This window comes from Scyliorhinus torazame, chromosome 8 (genome assembly GCF_047496885.1).
Source record: "Scyliorhinus torazame isolate Kashiwa2021f chromosome 8, sScyTor2.1, whole genome shotgun sequence".
Classification (NCBI taxonomy): Eukaryota; Metazoa; Chordata; class Chondrichthyes; order Carcharhiniformes; family Scyliorhinidae; genus Scyliorhinus; species Scyliorhinus torazame.
Genome location: NC_092714.1, coordinates 79,536,631 through 79,551,166, shown reverse-complemented (window position 1 = coordinate 79,551,166; position 14,536 = coordinate 79,536,631). Strand labels below are relative to the sequence as shown.

General features: G+C 44.1%; 1 protein-coding gene across 2 annotated transcripts in view; it reads left to right on the top strand.

Moving 5' to 3' along the window:
- The window catches only part of LOC140427968 (uncharacterized), a 426,464-nt gene extending 416,813 nt beyond the window's left edge, over positions 1–9,651 (top strand). For both annotated transcript variants that reach the window (XM_072513883.1, XM_072513881.1), the window contains 2 exons: positions 1,281–1,428; positions 9,036–9,651. In XM_072513883.1, coding sequence (XP_072369984.1) covers positions 1,281–1,428; positions 9,036–9,200 — 313 coding nt within the window. In that variant the 3' untranslated portion in view covers positions 9,201–9,651. The remainder of the gene's footprint in view (positions 1–1,280; positions 1,429–9,035) is intronic.
- The last annotated feature ends 4,885 nt before the right edge of the window (positions 9,652–14,536 follow it).

Below are 14,536 nucleotides of genomic sequence, written 5' to 3'. Positions count from 1 at the left end.
CTCACCGATTCCCCCTCAACCTCATCCGAACCCCTCAGGATTGACGAATGACCATGCAACCGGACCTCAACTGCGCGGTGGCAGACTTCCACCAAAAACAATGCTCTCTCTGTCACAATAACCTCCTCATGTGCGGCCACTACCTCCATAAAAACACCTCGCGGGCAGCATGTAGCGCAGTGGATAGCACTGGGACTGCGGCGCTAAGGACCTGGGTTCGAATCCCGGCCCTGGGTCACTGTCCGTGTGGAGTTTGTACATTCTCCTCGTGTCAGCATGAGTTTCACCCCCACAACCCAAAGATGTGTAGGGTAGGTGGATTGCCCACACTAAATTGCCCCTTAATTGGAAAAAAAAATAATTGGGTACTCTTAAAAAAAATTTTTTAACACCTCGCAACTCCTTAAACTGGGTTTTGATGTCCCTCATTATGGCGGCAAGCTACTCAGATGGATTAACTTCGTCACAAGCAGCCTCATCTGCTGGTGAACACCATGCCATCAGGGTGGGAATCCTCCCAAAAGTAGCTGCGGTACCAAACACAGGGCCCCACCTCAACTTCTTCCAGCTGCCAGGAACCAACGAGGATTAAACCCTTACGGTGGCTTGACGCAATAAATGTGAAACATTGACCAACAAATCTTGGTACATTGCATTAACATGCAGACCAAGAAAAGACAAAACAATGTGCAAAAGGATAAAAATAAAGATTGATAGATGAGCACAGCCGGAACTAGCAAAAACACAGTGCTCCCGTGCTCACATCATGTGATTCCTCCGGAGTTGCTATCTTGAAATCATTATTATACATTAATTTATTATTTCATCTATGTGCACAAAATCCATCTCAGACGAATTCTTGAATGAGCCTACTTTAGGAGACCACCCCTTAATAAGGACAGTAGGACAGGTTTGAGGGATGTTCTTCTCGGCTACACATTTTTGTTCATTCAAGGAAAATGAGTGAAAAGATAATTGGGGAGATTTTCCTGACTCTCTGCTCAGGTGTATTGGATCCTCTGGCCACAGTGAATATCAGAAAATTGGGTGTTGGATTGTACACATGCAAAAAAACCTTTTGACCGTTTGCAAATACTTGCTGCACCAAACCTGGGCACCAATCCAGGAAGAACTCCTTTAATTTTGTCCAGCTTCTGTAATTCTCAGATGTAAAATGCAGGTGGAATTTGACACGGATAATTCACTACTTGAGAGTTTTTGGTTAAACTTTGTTACAACTGCTTTTGTTCATTACTTTCTGTTCTGTTTCTCTGTATTAGGTTGCACAATGCATTTGACCCCAGCCATCCAGTTTTCGTCCTGACACTCCTCCATGTTCTTACTGCCCCACTGCATGGACTGGCCAATGCCATTGTGTTTGGATTTGACAGGGAAACATGGACCCAGCTGAACTTGACATCTCTACAGGTAACATTTACTGATCAATAACAACTCCTGGCCTTATTTTCTCCTGTAGTTCCTTCAGGTGTTTCATTTTACCACAATCCTCCTGAGTTCCAAACTTGAGAAATCGGTTGGCTAAGTAGCTGCTGGACTTTAAAAAAATGTGAGGCAGCATATAGTTTCCTGTGTGAGTCATATAAGTTCAACCATGGTATTAAAATTAGTCTGACTGCAACAATGCTGAAAGTGGGTGTGATTCTCACACTGCTGCATTTCTGATTGGCTGCTGTCCCACCATCTCATCCCCAGCTGCAACACCAAAAGCAATGAAGCATTTGAGCTTATAATGCTGAGGAAAGGGTTTGAGTCCTCGAAATAACAGGAAGATGGCACTCCCGGTCAGACAGCAACCCAGTATGAGCTAGGAATTTGTATTTCTAAATATTTAAATATCTTTCATCTGCCGTCCAAAATCTCTACCCCAGCCCTTCAGCACTCCTTGAACTTCCTACTGCTGTTGTACCTGGCTTGACTGAAGTTTTGATAAGCCTGCATCTTCCCTCTGGGTCTCTCTTGGCATATTCCGAAGGGCCCATCAAGGCACATGGCACTACCTCCCGATACAAGCAGCAACACCAAGTGCCCCATCATTCTGTCTTGTCGACCTTCCTGCCCAGCCTGCCTCCTGGGTAGCAATCTGACAAATTTCCTCTCGCTCCACATCTCCCTCCAAATCTTCCTCCAAAATACAAATTCACTTGTGAGTCACCTATAGGTTAATTGCATTGACATCATGGGTTCACAGAAACCTGACTGAGAGTTGATGATAGGGGGAGATGGTGGTGCAGTGGTAATTTGGACCAGCAATCCCACCACAGCAGCTGGTGGAATTTAAATTGAATTAATTAAATCTCCAATTGAAGTCTCAGTAATGGTCACCATGAAACTACCTATCATTGATTGTTGTAAAAACCCATCTGGTTTATTAATGTCCTTTAGGGAAGGGAATTTGCCATCCTTAACCGGTCTGGCTTACATGTAAATCCAAGTCCACAGCAATGTAATCAACAATTGTTTTTAGAATTTAAAGTACCCAATTCATTTTTTTTCCAATTAAGGGGCACTTTAATGTGGTCAATCCACCTACCCTGCACATGTTTGGGTTGTGGGGTTGAGACCCACACAGACACGAGGAGAATGTGCAAACTCCACACAGAAAGTGACCCGGTGCCGGGAACGAACCTGCCATGAGGCAGCAGTGCTAACCACTTTGCAATGTAGTCAACAATAATTGCCCTTTGAAATGGCCTAGTTAACCACTCAGTTCAAGGAACGGGCAGCAAGTTTTGGCCTTGGCAGTGATGCCGACATCCCATGCAAGAATAAAGAGAAAAAAAACTTCCCCTAAATGAAACGCCCTTCATGGCTATATCTTCCACCATTCACCCCACCCAGACCATCTGGGGGCCATCATTGGCTCTTATCACCAAATCACACCTTGGTCTGTCCACCTACTCTCTGGCACCTTTTTCTCCTTTGAGAACCTCACCTTGTCCCACCCCTCTCACCTCTCTTACAAGTCCTCATCATTCTCTACCACCCTCTCAAATACCATCAATTTTTTCTCGCTATGATATCGATTCCGCTTTCGTCTTCAGCCTCTTCACCAAGTGGCTTGTCAGCCTTGGTGAGTTCAAATTCCATCTGAACCCATCATACTCTTGTTCTTCTGAGTTTACTGCCCTCTTATTTTCCCTTCATGCAAACTTCCCAACTCATATACACAGTCATCCACTTGAACTTGTCGTCTCGCATGACCTCACTACTTCTATCATGTAATCACAGTTAAGGCATCTTCCTTCACTGCCTTGTATAGCTCTCCACCCACTTCCCCTTTCCAGCTTACTTCCTTACATGTCCACCCAGGGAAGGAACTCTGTCCCCATTCATTTACACCTTTGTTTCAATATCTCAATTGTCTAACCTTCGGATCCTTCACCACAACATTTCTGCAGCTAGTGATTTGCTCGGCCAAACACTTACCTCCACCTGTGATGCCCTAATTTCCAATGAAACCATTACTCTATTTCACCCTGGCCATTCCCCATTTTACAGCCCTCACCTCCACTCCCTTATGTCCAAGGGACACAGACTTGAACGGATATGGCCGACACCTGATTTAGCCATTTACTGCCAGATCCAGCTGGACCACATTAAATGCCATCAAGTTCTGCTTTTGACAGCTAAAACTACCCACTATGCCAAGAACATCCTGAAATGCAAAGATAACCCCTGGCATCTTTTCACTATTGTAAACCATATTCTTAAATTCCTCTCCCTTATCTCTTCCACCCTTACCCGACAATATGCAAGCAGTTGCTTGACTTCTTTGTCACTAATATTGAGACCATGCAATCTGCCACTTCCCTTCTTTCCCCAGCCCACCATCCATACTTCCTCTAAGCATTCCCCTGCTCAGCCTTAACTTGCATCGTTCTTTAGTTTCCCTCATCTTGTCCATGAGACCCAACTCCTGTTTCTTCAACTCTATTCCCACTAAACTACTGACCACCCAACTTTTCTTCCTTGCTCCCATGCTAGCTGATATTGTGAATCAGTTCTCTCCCCTCAGGAACCGCACACACACATTTCAGATGTGCTATCATCTATTTCTCCTCAAAAAAAATAAACCCTTCATCTCTCCATTATTGCAAACTACTGCCACATCTTCAGCCTCCCTTTCCTCTCTAAAATCCTTGAACATGTTGTCACCTCCCAAATACATAAGAACATAGAAGATAGGAGCAGGAGGAGACCATTCGGCCCTTTTGAGCCTGCTCCGCCGTTCATTATGATCATGGCTGATTATCAACTCATAGCCTAATCCCGCTTTCCCCCCTTTTATTTGACCTAAGTGCTATATCTAACTGCTTCTTGAAAACATGCAATGTTTTGGCCTCAACTACTTCCTGTGGTAACGAATTCCACAGGCCGACCACTCTCTGGGTGAAGAGATTTCTCCTCATCTCTGTCCTAAATGGTCTATCCCATATCCTCAGACTGTGGCCCCTGGTTCCGACACACTGACCATCAGGAACATCCTTTCTGCACCTACCCTGCCTAGTCCTGTTAGAATTTTATAGATTTCATCTCCAAAACCCTTGAACATGTACAAATACATAGGAACATAGAAAATAGGAGAATTCTTCTGAACTCCAGCGAATACAATCCTAACCGATTGAACCTCTCCTCACAGGTCAGTCCCGCCATCCCAGGAATCAGTCTGGTAAACCTTCGCTCCACTCCCTCTAGAGCAAGAACAAGCCCACCTTTCCCAGAACACCAAGTTTGAATCCCTCCAATCAGGTTTCTGTTTCTGCCAGATTACCAAAATGCTCCTTTCATAGAATTTACAGTGCAGAAGGAGGCCATTCGGCCCATCGAGTCTGCACCGGCTCTTGGAAAGAGCACCCTACCCAAGGTCAACTCCTCCACCCTATCCCCACAACCCAGCAACCCCATCCAACACTAAGGGCAATTTTGGACACTAAGGGTAATTTATCACGGCCAATCCACCTAACCTGCACATCTTTGGACTGTGGGTGGAAACCGGAGCACCCGGAGGAAACCCACGCACACACGGGGAGGACGTGCAGACTCCGCACAGACAGTGACCCAAGCCGGAATCGAACCTGGGACCCTGGAGCTGTGAAGCAATTGTGCTATCCACAATGCTACCGCGCTGCCCACAAAGTCAATCGTAAAATTACGGCCCCTATGTCAACATTTAAGGGCCTTTTCCTGCCCAGCTTCAATTTTTGGACTGAGGGCCGCCCAATGACTGAGAGTAGAAAACTGAAACATTTTCACCTTTAATCCTGGACGGGAGGAGCGAGCCTCAATACAAAAGCCCCTTCAGACTGGTGGTGCCCTCTCCCCAGGGATGTGGGAACTGTAGACCCCACACCCCACTCCTCTCGCCTACCCACTGACACCGCGATCACCACCTCACGTATCTACGGAAGGATGTGCTGGCCTTGGAGAGGGTTCAGAGGAGGTTCACAAGAATGATCCCCGGATTGAAGGACTTGTCAGATGAGGAGCGCTTGAGGACTCTGGGTCTGTACTCATTGGAGTTCAGAAGGATGAGGGGGGGGGTCTCATTGATAATTACAGGGTACTGAATGGCCTGGATAGAGTGAACATGGAGAGGATGTTTCCACTAGTCGGAGAAAATAGAACCCAAGGGCACAACCTCAGACTGAAGGGACGACCTTTTAAAACAGAGATGAGGAAGAATTTCTTCAGCCAGAGGGTGGTGAATCTGTGGAACTCATTGCTGCAGAAGGCTGTGCAGGCCAAGTCACTGAGTGTCTTTAAGACAGAGATAGATAGGTTCTTGATTAATAAGGGGATCAGGAGTTATGGGGATGAGAAACATATCAGCCATGATTGAATGGCAGAGCAGATTCAATGGGCTGAATGGCCTAATTCTGCTCCTGTGTCTTATGGTCTCCCGGCCACCGAGGGCATCCCCTACCTAGGACCCCTGGTACTTACCTGAAGTGCGGTTCTGGGACTGGTACATCTCCCAACCACTGCTGCACTGCCTGGAGGAGCTGCTGAACAATCAGATTGGCCAACAGCTCTCCAAGACAGGACTTAGGTCCAAATACAGAGAGACGTGCCGCCAGCTACCGATCAACGCTCAGTTGAGAGTAAAATGGCAGTGGGCCTGTCAGAGTTGACGGGGATGCGTTCCCCATCGACTTTCAGGATGACAGGCGCTGCGTGCCCTTCTCTCTTTCCCTGTAACCTCTTCCAGCCCTACAATGCTCTGAGATATCTGTGCTCTTCAAATTCTGGTCTCCTGAGCATCCTTGATTTTAATCACTCCATCATTAGGGGCAGCACGGTAGCACAAGTGGATAGCACTGTGGCTTCACAGCGCCAGAGTCCCAGGTTCGATTCCCCACTGGATCACTGTCTGTGAGGAGTCTGTATGTTCTCCCCGTGTGTGCGTGGGTTTCCTCGGGGTGCTCCAGTTTCCTCCCACAGTCTAAAGACATGCAGGTTAGGTTGATTGGCCATGCTAAATTGCCCTTAGTGTCGAAAAAGGTTCGGAGGGGTTATTGGGTAACGGAGATAGGGTGGAAGTGAGGGCTTAATGTGGGTCAGTGCAGACTCGATGGGCCAAATTGCCTCCTTCTGCACTGTATGTTCTATCATTGGGAAAATGGTGGCATGGTGGTAATTTTACTGAACTAGTAATCCACAGGCCTAGGCTAATGGGTTCAAATCCACCTTGACAGCTGGTTCAATTAATAAATCTGGAGTATAAGGCTAGTTTCAGTAATGGTAACTTTTAAACTATCATGATTGTTGTGAGGACCCATCTGTTTCACAAATGTCCTTCAGGGAATGGAATCTGGCAGTTTGCATGGTCTGGTTTACATCTGAATCCAGACCCAAAGCAATGTGGTTGACTCTTAACTGCCCTCTTAAATGTTCAGCTCAAGGGCAATTAGCGATGGGAAACAAACGCTGGCTTTGCCAATGACGCCCACCCCGTGAAAAAAAGAAAGAAAGAAATATAGGTGGCTGTGCCTTCAGATGTTGAGGCCCCACACTCTCAAATGCCCTCCCTAAACCTCTCCACCTCTCAAGCCTCCTTAAAACCTTTCACGAACCAAGCCTTTGGTCACCTGTCCTGATATCTCTTTATGCCACTCAGTGACAAAACTTGTTTGCTAACACTCCTGAGAGGTGCCTTGGGTCATTTTGTAATGTTGAAGAGGCTACATAATTACAAGCTGTTGTTATTGTAATAAATTATGAAATATATTTTTATTAAAATACAGCTGTCTGTTTTTAAATGAATACTCATGCACATGTTATTTTTGGAGTTTGATGTAACATATTAAGTAAATTTGTTGAATGTATTAAAACCGTGAAGTTAAATTCTAGAAAGGTTTCAAGGGGTAGAATTGTGTGTGGCTCTCCCACTAATATTAATGGAAACACCAGATAAATGACTTAAATGTCAAATGGACACCATTTCCTTGGGATTCTAGCCAAAGTGAGAGAACTGCCACAAAAAAGTAAAATGGTGAAAGGGATTGTATGTGCCTGTGTTGTCCCTGGGATCCTTCATTGCTGACTCATACAAAAAATAATTGATTTAACCACCATTAATGGATGGGGGGTCATCACATCTGGCCAAAGAGGCTACAGGTTGTGCAACATTGTTGGTCAATGAAGGGGCATCACAGCCTGGAAAGAATTATAGGTTTCCCCTAGTGGCACCCTTTGTAAGAAGACTGCATTTAAATATTAGATCTTTGCTCGAACCTCAATTTATGGTCACGTTACCTACATATAGCGATTTGATTACTGTTTAGTCTATCCAGCTATTGGCAGTAACGGTCCCCAGACAAAGCTTGTCTCTTGTTCCTAGACATAATCATGCAGATTAGCAGAGTCGATAGAAACGTTCATTCCATGTTGAAATTTGCCCTTTCCAGCCAAGGAGGGTTGTGACAAGGCTGTTGATTTTGTACAAAGTTAAGACTGGAATATAACCGCAAATAGTTGTTATTGCTTACTCAAGATTCCATAATTATGCCCGGAACAGAACTCCTGCGACTTCCTCAAAAGTGAAAAAAAGCTCCAAGTAGAATATCAGCAGCAAATTTACCCAGACTGTATTTATTTCCTGTTCCTGTAACTGTTCACCAAACACCAACAGCTGAATCTAAATTTCTTGAGTACCGAAATTCAGAAGCAGAATTTATCATTGTTCACTGACCCGAGGTTGTTGAAGCATGCTTTAGGCTACAGGAAATCTGTGACTTGCCTTTTGGTAGATCAGTATGATTTCCGTGCTTCCAGTGAGCAGCAGGGTCAAAGCCTTGAGATTTCTGTGCTTATTACAGTTGTCTGCAGCTGCACCCTGTTGTTGAGCCAGTTAATAATAATGTTACAAAAGAGCGCATGTCAACACAGTACTTAACAGTATCCCATCAGGCTGTGATCAGATTAAAGTATTTCAGCCAAAATTAAGTTGAATTTCAACATAGAAGTACATCTAAAGCTTTTCATGAATAGCTTTGATACCTTGTCATTGGCTCCATCAATTAATTAGTCTGTTATTAACCCTGACCTTGAAAGTAATCCTTTAGCTTCTTTGCTCTGCATTTCTACAGTCTTTTATTTAATTTTGTAGACTTTTTAGTAAATCTGCTTTTATTATTTTCTAGTTATTTTTATCATTTTATTTTGGTGCCATCTTTCAGCAGAAATAATGTGGCTCATATATTAGGAAAGACAATTTGACTCCACTGCATGATGTTACCCCTTCCCCATTCGCCAGGTCAAAAGTACCCTCCTAATTTTTCTTCAAAATAATAAAAGTCGTTCACATTCTCAGAACAGTTAAAAGGGTTAAGGGACGATTGTTGCATGAACTGTTATTCTGTGCATTTTGTTTGTTCTAATCATGTATTTTTAGTATAATGAATTTTATTAAACTTTCACACATTAACTTTTAGATGGAAAAGACATAAAGCCCTGCCAAGCATGCCCCTGAAATCATTCTTTTATTACAGTGCATGACATATTCATTTTTTCAGCTTGCTTTCCAGTCCAGATTTTCTGATACGACATTGATTAAGGAGTACCAGCCAGGGCCAGTGCGCTACATGGCCCATTTGGAAAGCGATTCCTCAGACTCGTGTGACGATGGCACGGGAGCCATTTATTCATCCACCGTGACATCTCGGGACAGGAGGCCCTGACAACAGAAACTCCCTGCAACTGAGCATGTGCACTGTTGGACTCCTAGACAAAGGAAGAACCCCTCCGTGACACTAGAGATGAGCTGTCAACACTCATTATTAATTCTAGGGTCTTAATATTTAATGTCATAAAACTGGAACAGAAGCTTCAGATTTGTAGAGACGGCACCACACTAAACATAAACACATAGTTAAAGATATTGTTGCTTTCAGCTGTTTCTGGTAGCTGTGTTATAAACAAAAAAATGTGGTCTCAAGCTATTCGGAAAAAATAAGGAAATAATTTTGAGTAAGAGAGCACGGTTTGAGTAAATTGATGTAATGACCATATCTGAAAAGTTAAGTGCAGTGTTTTATTTCAAAATGAACATATTTATTTTGTTCATCTATTGAGGGCATTGTATTTAAAATTGTTTTTTACTTTAATTAAATTTGAATGTTTTTAAGTACAGTACATTCTCAATTTGGCTGGCTTGCCTATCTGGTTCTGGTTGTGTGGCAAAATTATAATCAGTGAAAATATTACGTTTGTCCCTACACAATAAGCTGTGGAGAAAGCAGACTGTTTGGGGGGCAGGAGGTTGAAGAGGAGAGGAAATACACAGCTGCAGAACCCTTACCTATATGGTGGAGGCCCAAAACTACTTGACCACATTTTGAAAAATGTTTACAATTTTATTTTAACATCAGTTCCTTAAAGGTGCCCAGGTTATTTCAGATAACTCTTTTCAAAGAACAAACAAACATTGCAGCTTTCTGTAGATGTCCAAAACCATAATATTTGTAGCTTCATGGCTAATTTTGCTGGTGTTATTTTGGCATTAGTTTTTACCTTTGACTTGTGTACTTTGTGTTTTTTTTATAAAATGTATTTATAAAATTATTGTGTTTATCTGCAGCAAACTGAAGCTTTCCTACAAGATGTTACAGAAATGCTATTAATTGAAAGAGATAGTTCTGCCTTAGAAACACTTTTCATTTGATTTTGGTGGTTTGGTAGACGCTTTGTAGAAAGTGTAGGCTACCAAGGTGGTGCATCGCCATGGCTATCGTACCTCTCACCACAAACTGCTCTGAGCTGTCTGTAACCTCCTGACAGTTAGCTCAGAGCAATTTTATGGAAGCCTGTCTACAGATAACCTCCTTGCTTTCTTGTTTGCAATTGATAACTGACCTATGGAGAAAAGAAGAAACAGTTTATCCTCAAGATTTTGCAAAATTGAAGCCTTTTCCAGCAGAGACAATTTAGACACTGTCAATCTTGCTTTGTGATCAATTAGTATCACTGAAGCAGCATTAATTGAGCACTCATCTGAATTTATTCTTACTCCATTTGCTCCCAAATGTAAAACCTCATACATGAATCAATTGTTGAGTGAAATCTGACCAAACTTTTAAGTGAGAATGAGAGAAGTTCATTATAGTAACAGAATTCAACTATCGAGCAAATTGGGAGTCCAATGCTGCACACTTATGCATTTGGGTCATCTAGCTCCATATTATTTGATAATCCCTGCTTTAATGCTTAGGCAGTGAAATTGAACTTCTGTGGGGCCCTAAAATCAGCAGGATCAAATCGGCTGCCCAGATAGACACTGTCCCGATTCATTAGACATTTGGAAAGACAAAGCTCAGTCCACCATTGTCAGCATGGTTTTATGAAGGATAAGTCGTGCTTGACAAACTTGCCTGAGTTCTTTGAGAACATAACCAGTAAGGTGGATAGTGGGGAACCTGAGAATGTGGTATATCTAGACGTCCAGAAGGTGCCATATAAAAGAATGATCCAGAAGGTGAGATCGCAGGGGATTGGGGGTAGAGTACTAGATTGGATTAAGGATTGGCTGACTGACAGAAAGCAGAGGGTCAGGATAAATGGGTCCTTCTCTGGCTGGTGAACTGTAACTTGCGGGGTGCCGCAGGGGTCAGTCCTCGGACCTCAACTGTTTACAATTTATATAATGATCTGCAAGCAGGGACACTGTGTAACATAGAAAAATTTGCAGATGATATTAAAATAGATGGGAAAGCAGGAAGTGAAGAGGAGATAAAGGTTTTACAGACAGATATAGATAGGCTAGGAGATTGGGCCAAAATTTGGCAGATAATGTAGATAAGTGTGAGGTTATCCATTTTGGCTGAAAAAATAGAAAGGCAAATTATTAACTAAATGGAAAGCAGATTCAAGATGCGTCTGGGCAGAGGGATCTGGGTGTCTTTGTTCATGAATCGGAGAAAGTCGGTATGTAGGTCTAGCATATTATTAAAAAGGTAAATGAAATTTTAGCGTTTATTGCAAAAGGACTGGAGTATAAAAGTAGAGAAGTGTTGTTCCAATTATATAGTGTGTTGGTGAGACCACATCTGGAGTATTGTGTCCAGTTTTGGGCTCCTTATTTGAGGAAGGATGTGGTGGCATTGGAGGCAGTTCAGAGGAGGTTCACCAGATTGATTCCGGGAATGAAAAAGTTGACGTATGAGGAAAGATTAGTAAGTTTGGGCTTCTACTTAGTGGAGTTGAGAAGGATGAGATGGGATCTGATCGAGATGTATAAAATACTAAAAGGGATTAATAAAGTAAGTGTAGACCAAATGTTCTCCCTTGTCGGGCAATCTAGAACGAGGGGTCATGAATATAGGTTGAGAGGCGGTAGATTTAGAACTGAGATGAGGAGGAACTTCTTCGCGCAGAGGGTGGTGAATTTGTGGACTTCACTAGTGCGGTGGAATCCGAATCATTAAATGGTTTCAAGAAGGAGATAGATATATTTCTGATTTTAAAAACGGGTTAAAAGAATATGGGCATTCCGGTGAATGAGCTGGGACAGCGGGCTAATTTAAGGGGGATGCCATTTACGGTAGCGAGGAATAGGCTTAGGTATTTGGGGATTCAGGTAGTGAGGGAATGGATGGGGCTCCATAAGTGGAACTTAATGATGGCTGGTAGGCCAGGGAGGATCTTAGGAGGTAGGATACACTGCACGTTACATTGGTGGGGAAGGTCCAAGTGGTGAAAATGAATTTTCTGCCAAGGTTCTTGTTTATCTTTCAGGCTATCCCGATCTTTATACCAAAGGCCTTTTTTCGGAAAGTGGACACGATCACCTCGGACTTTGTATGGGTGGGGAAAGTGCCGAGGGTGGGAGGACCCTGCTCCATTATTATTGGGCGGCGAATGTGGACAAGGTGCGGCGGTGGGGTAGAGTGGGTTAGGATGGGGGAGGAATTTTGTATGGGGTCTATTTTGAGGGCTATGGTGACAGCAGCGTTGCCAATGGCTCCGAGTAGGTATTCAGGGAGCCCGGTGGTGCAACGGTGAAGACATGGAATCATGAGGAGGCATTTTAAGGTGGAAGGGATGTCGGTGCTAATGCCGCTGTGCGAGATTCATGGGTTTGAGCTGGACGGGATGGATAGTGTACACAGGAGGTGGAGGGAAGTGAGACTGGTCAAGGTGAGCGATTTGTATTTGGAGGAAGGGTTCGCCAGTCTGGAGGAGGTAAGGGAGAGGGTAGAGCTGCCAAGGGGGAGTGAGTTCAGGTTTCTGCAGGTTAGGGACTCTCCGCGAAAGATCTGGAGGGGGTTCCCTATGTTGCCGGGATACACCCTGCTGGAGCGACTACTGCTTCCGGATGTGGAAGGGGAGGGATGAATTGGGAATATATACAAGTGGCTGGGAAGGCAGGGAGGTGAGTGGGTCGTGAAGGTCAAGCAGAAATGGGAAGCGGAGTTGGGAGGGGAGATCAATTGCGGAGTACGGAGTGAGGCACTGCGAAGAGTAACCGGGACCTCTTGTGCAAGAATGAACCTGATACAGTTTAAGGTGGTGCACAGGGTGAGAATGAGTGGGTTCTTTCAGGAGGTAGCAGATGAGTGTGAGAGATGTGGGCGGGGGTCAGCGAATCACGCGCACATCTTTTGGGGTTGCAGAAAATTGGGAAGTTTCTGGATGGGAGTATTCGCAGTCTTAGCCAGGAGAGTGGAGGAGGAGGTGGACCCGGACCCTTAGGTGGCGATATTTGGGGCTTCAGAGAAGCCGGAGCCCATGGAGAGGAGGAAGGCCAAGGTCATGGCCTTCGCCTCTCTGATAGCATGGTGGCAAATTTTGCTGGCATGGCGGTCAGCATCGCCACCTGGGGTAGCGGCATGGCTGGGTGACCTGTACGACTTCCTGCGGATAGAGAAGATAAACTTATGTGTTAAATGGCTAAGCAGGGGGGTTTGAGGAAAGTGGGAGATGTTTGTGACCATGTTTGAGGAGCTGTTCGTCGCAGGGTGGAGGGGGGGGGGGGGGGGGGGGAGGGGGGGAAGGGGGAAAAATCTGTACAGACTGTATAGTTGATTGTTGGGAAATATATTTCCCGGGGGTGTTTATTTGCTGTAACTTGTTTTGATACCTATTTGCAATAAAATACATTTTTTTAAAAAATAGAATATGGGCAACAGGTGGGGAGGTGGATTTGAGACCAGGAAGAGATTTGATTGAATGGCGAACCAGGCGCGAAGGCTGAATTGCCTGTTTCTGCGCCTAATTCTTATGTTCATTCTCATTGACTGCAGTGGAAAGCAAAATCAGGAAATCTATATGAAGGGTGGCGATTTCACTGCTGTCCATTTTAACGCTTCCACCAATGTCACCCTGTAGTATTTTAGCAGAACAGACCACGGTGGTGCAGTGGTTAACACTGCTGCCTCACGGCGCTGAGGACCCAGGCTCAATCCCAGCCCCAGGTCACTGTCCATGTGGAGTTTGCACATTCTCCCCGTGTTTGCGTGGGTCTCACTCTCACAACCCAAAGATGTGCAGGGTAGGTGATTGGCCACGCTAAATTACCCCTCAATTGGAAAAAAATTTGGGTACTTTAAATTTTAAAAAAAAACTGACCAAAACCCATAATCGAACATAAAATAGGATTTAGTCATTCAAATTATATGAAGTGTAAAATATAACAGTCGGATAATTGTAATAGTAGAACCTTGTACTTCTGAAATAGAGTTCTTGTTATTAATAGATTTGTATTATAGGGGCTGATTTAGCATAGTGGGCTAAAAAGCTGGCTTGCAACGCAGAACAATGCCAGCAATGCGGGTTCAATTCCCATACCGGCCTCCCCGAACAGGCGCCAGAATGTGGTGAGATTTTCACAGTAACTTCATTGAAGCCTACTTGTGACAATAAACGATTATTAATATTATCCATACAGCACCTGTCACGACCTCAGCATGGTCCAAAGTATCAGAAAAACTTTACTTCTTTTCTTCAAATGGTTTCTTGTGATCTTTATGTCCACTGAGAGAGCTGTTTAACATTTCTTCCGAAAGACGTTGTCTGAGGT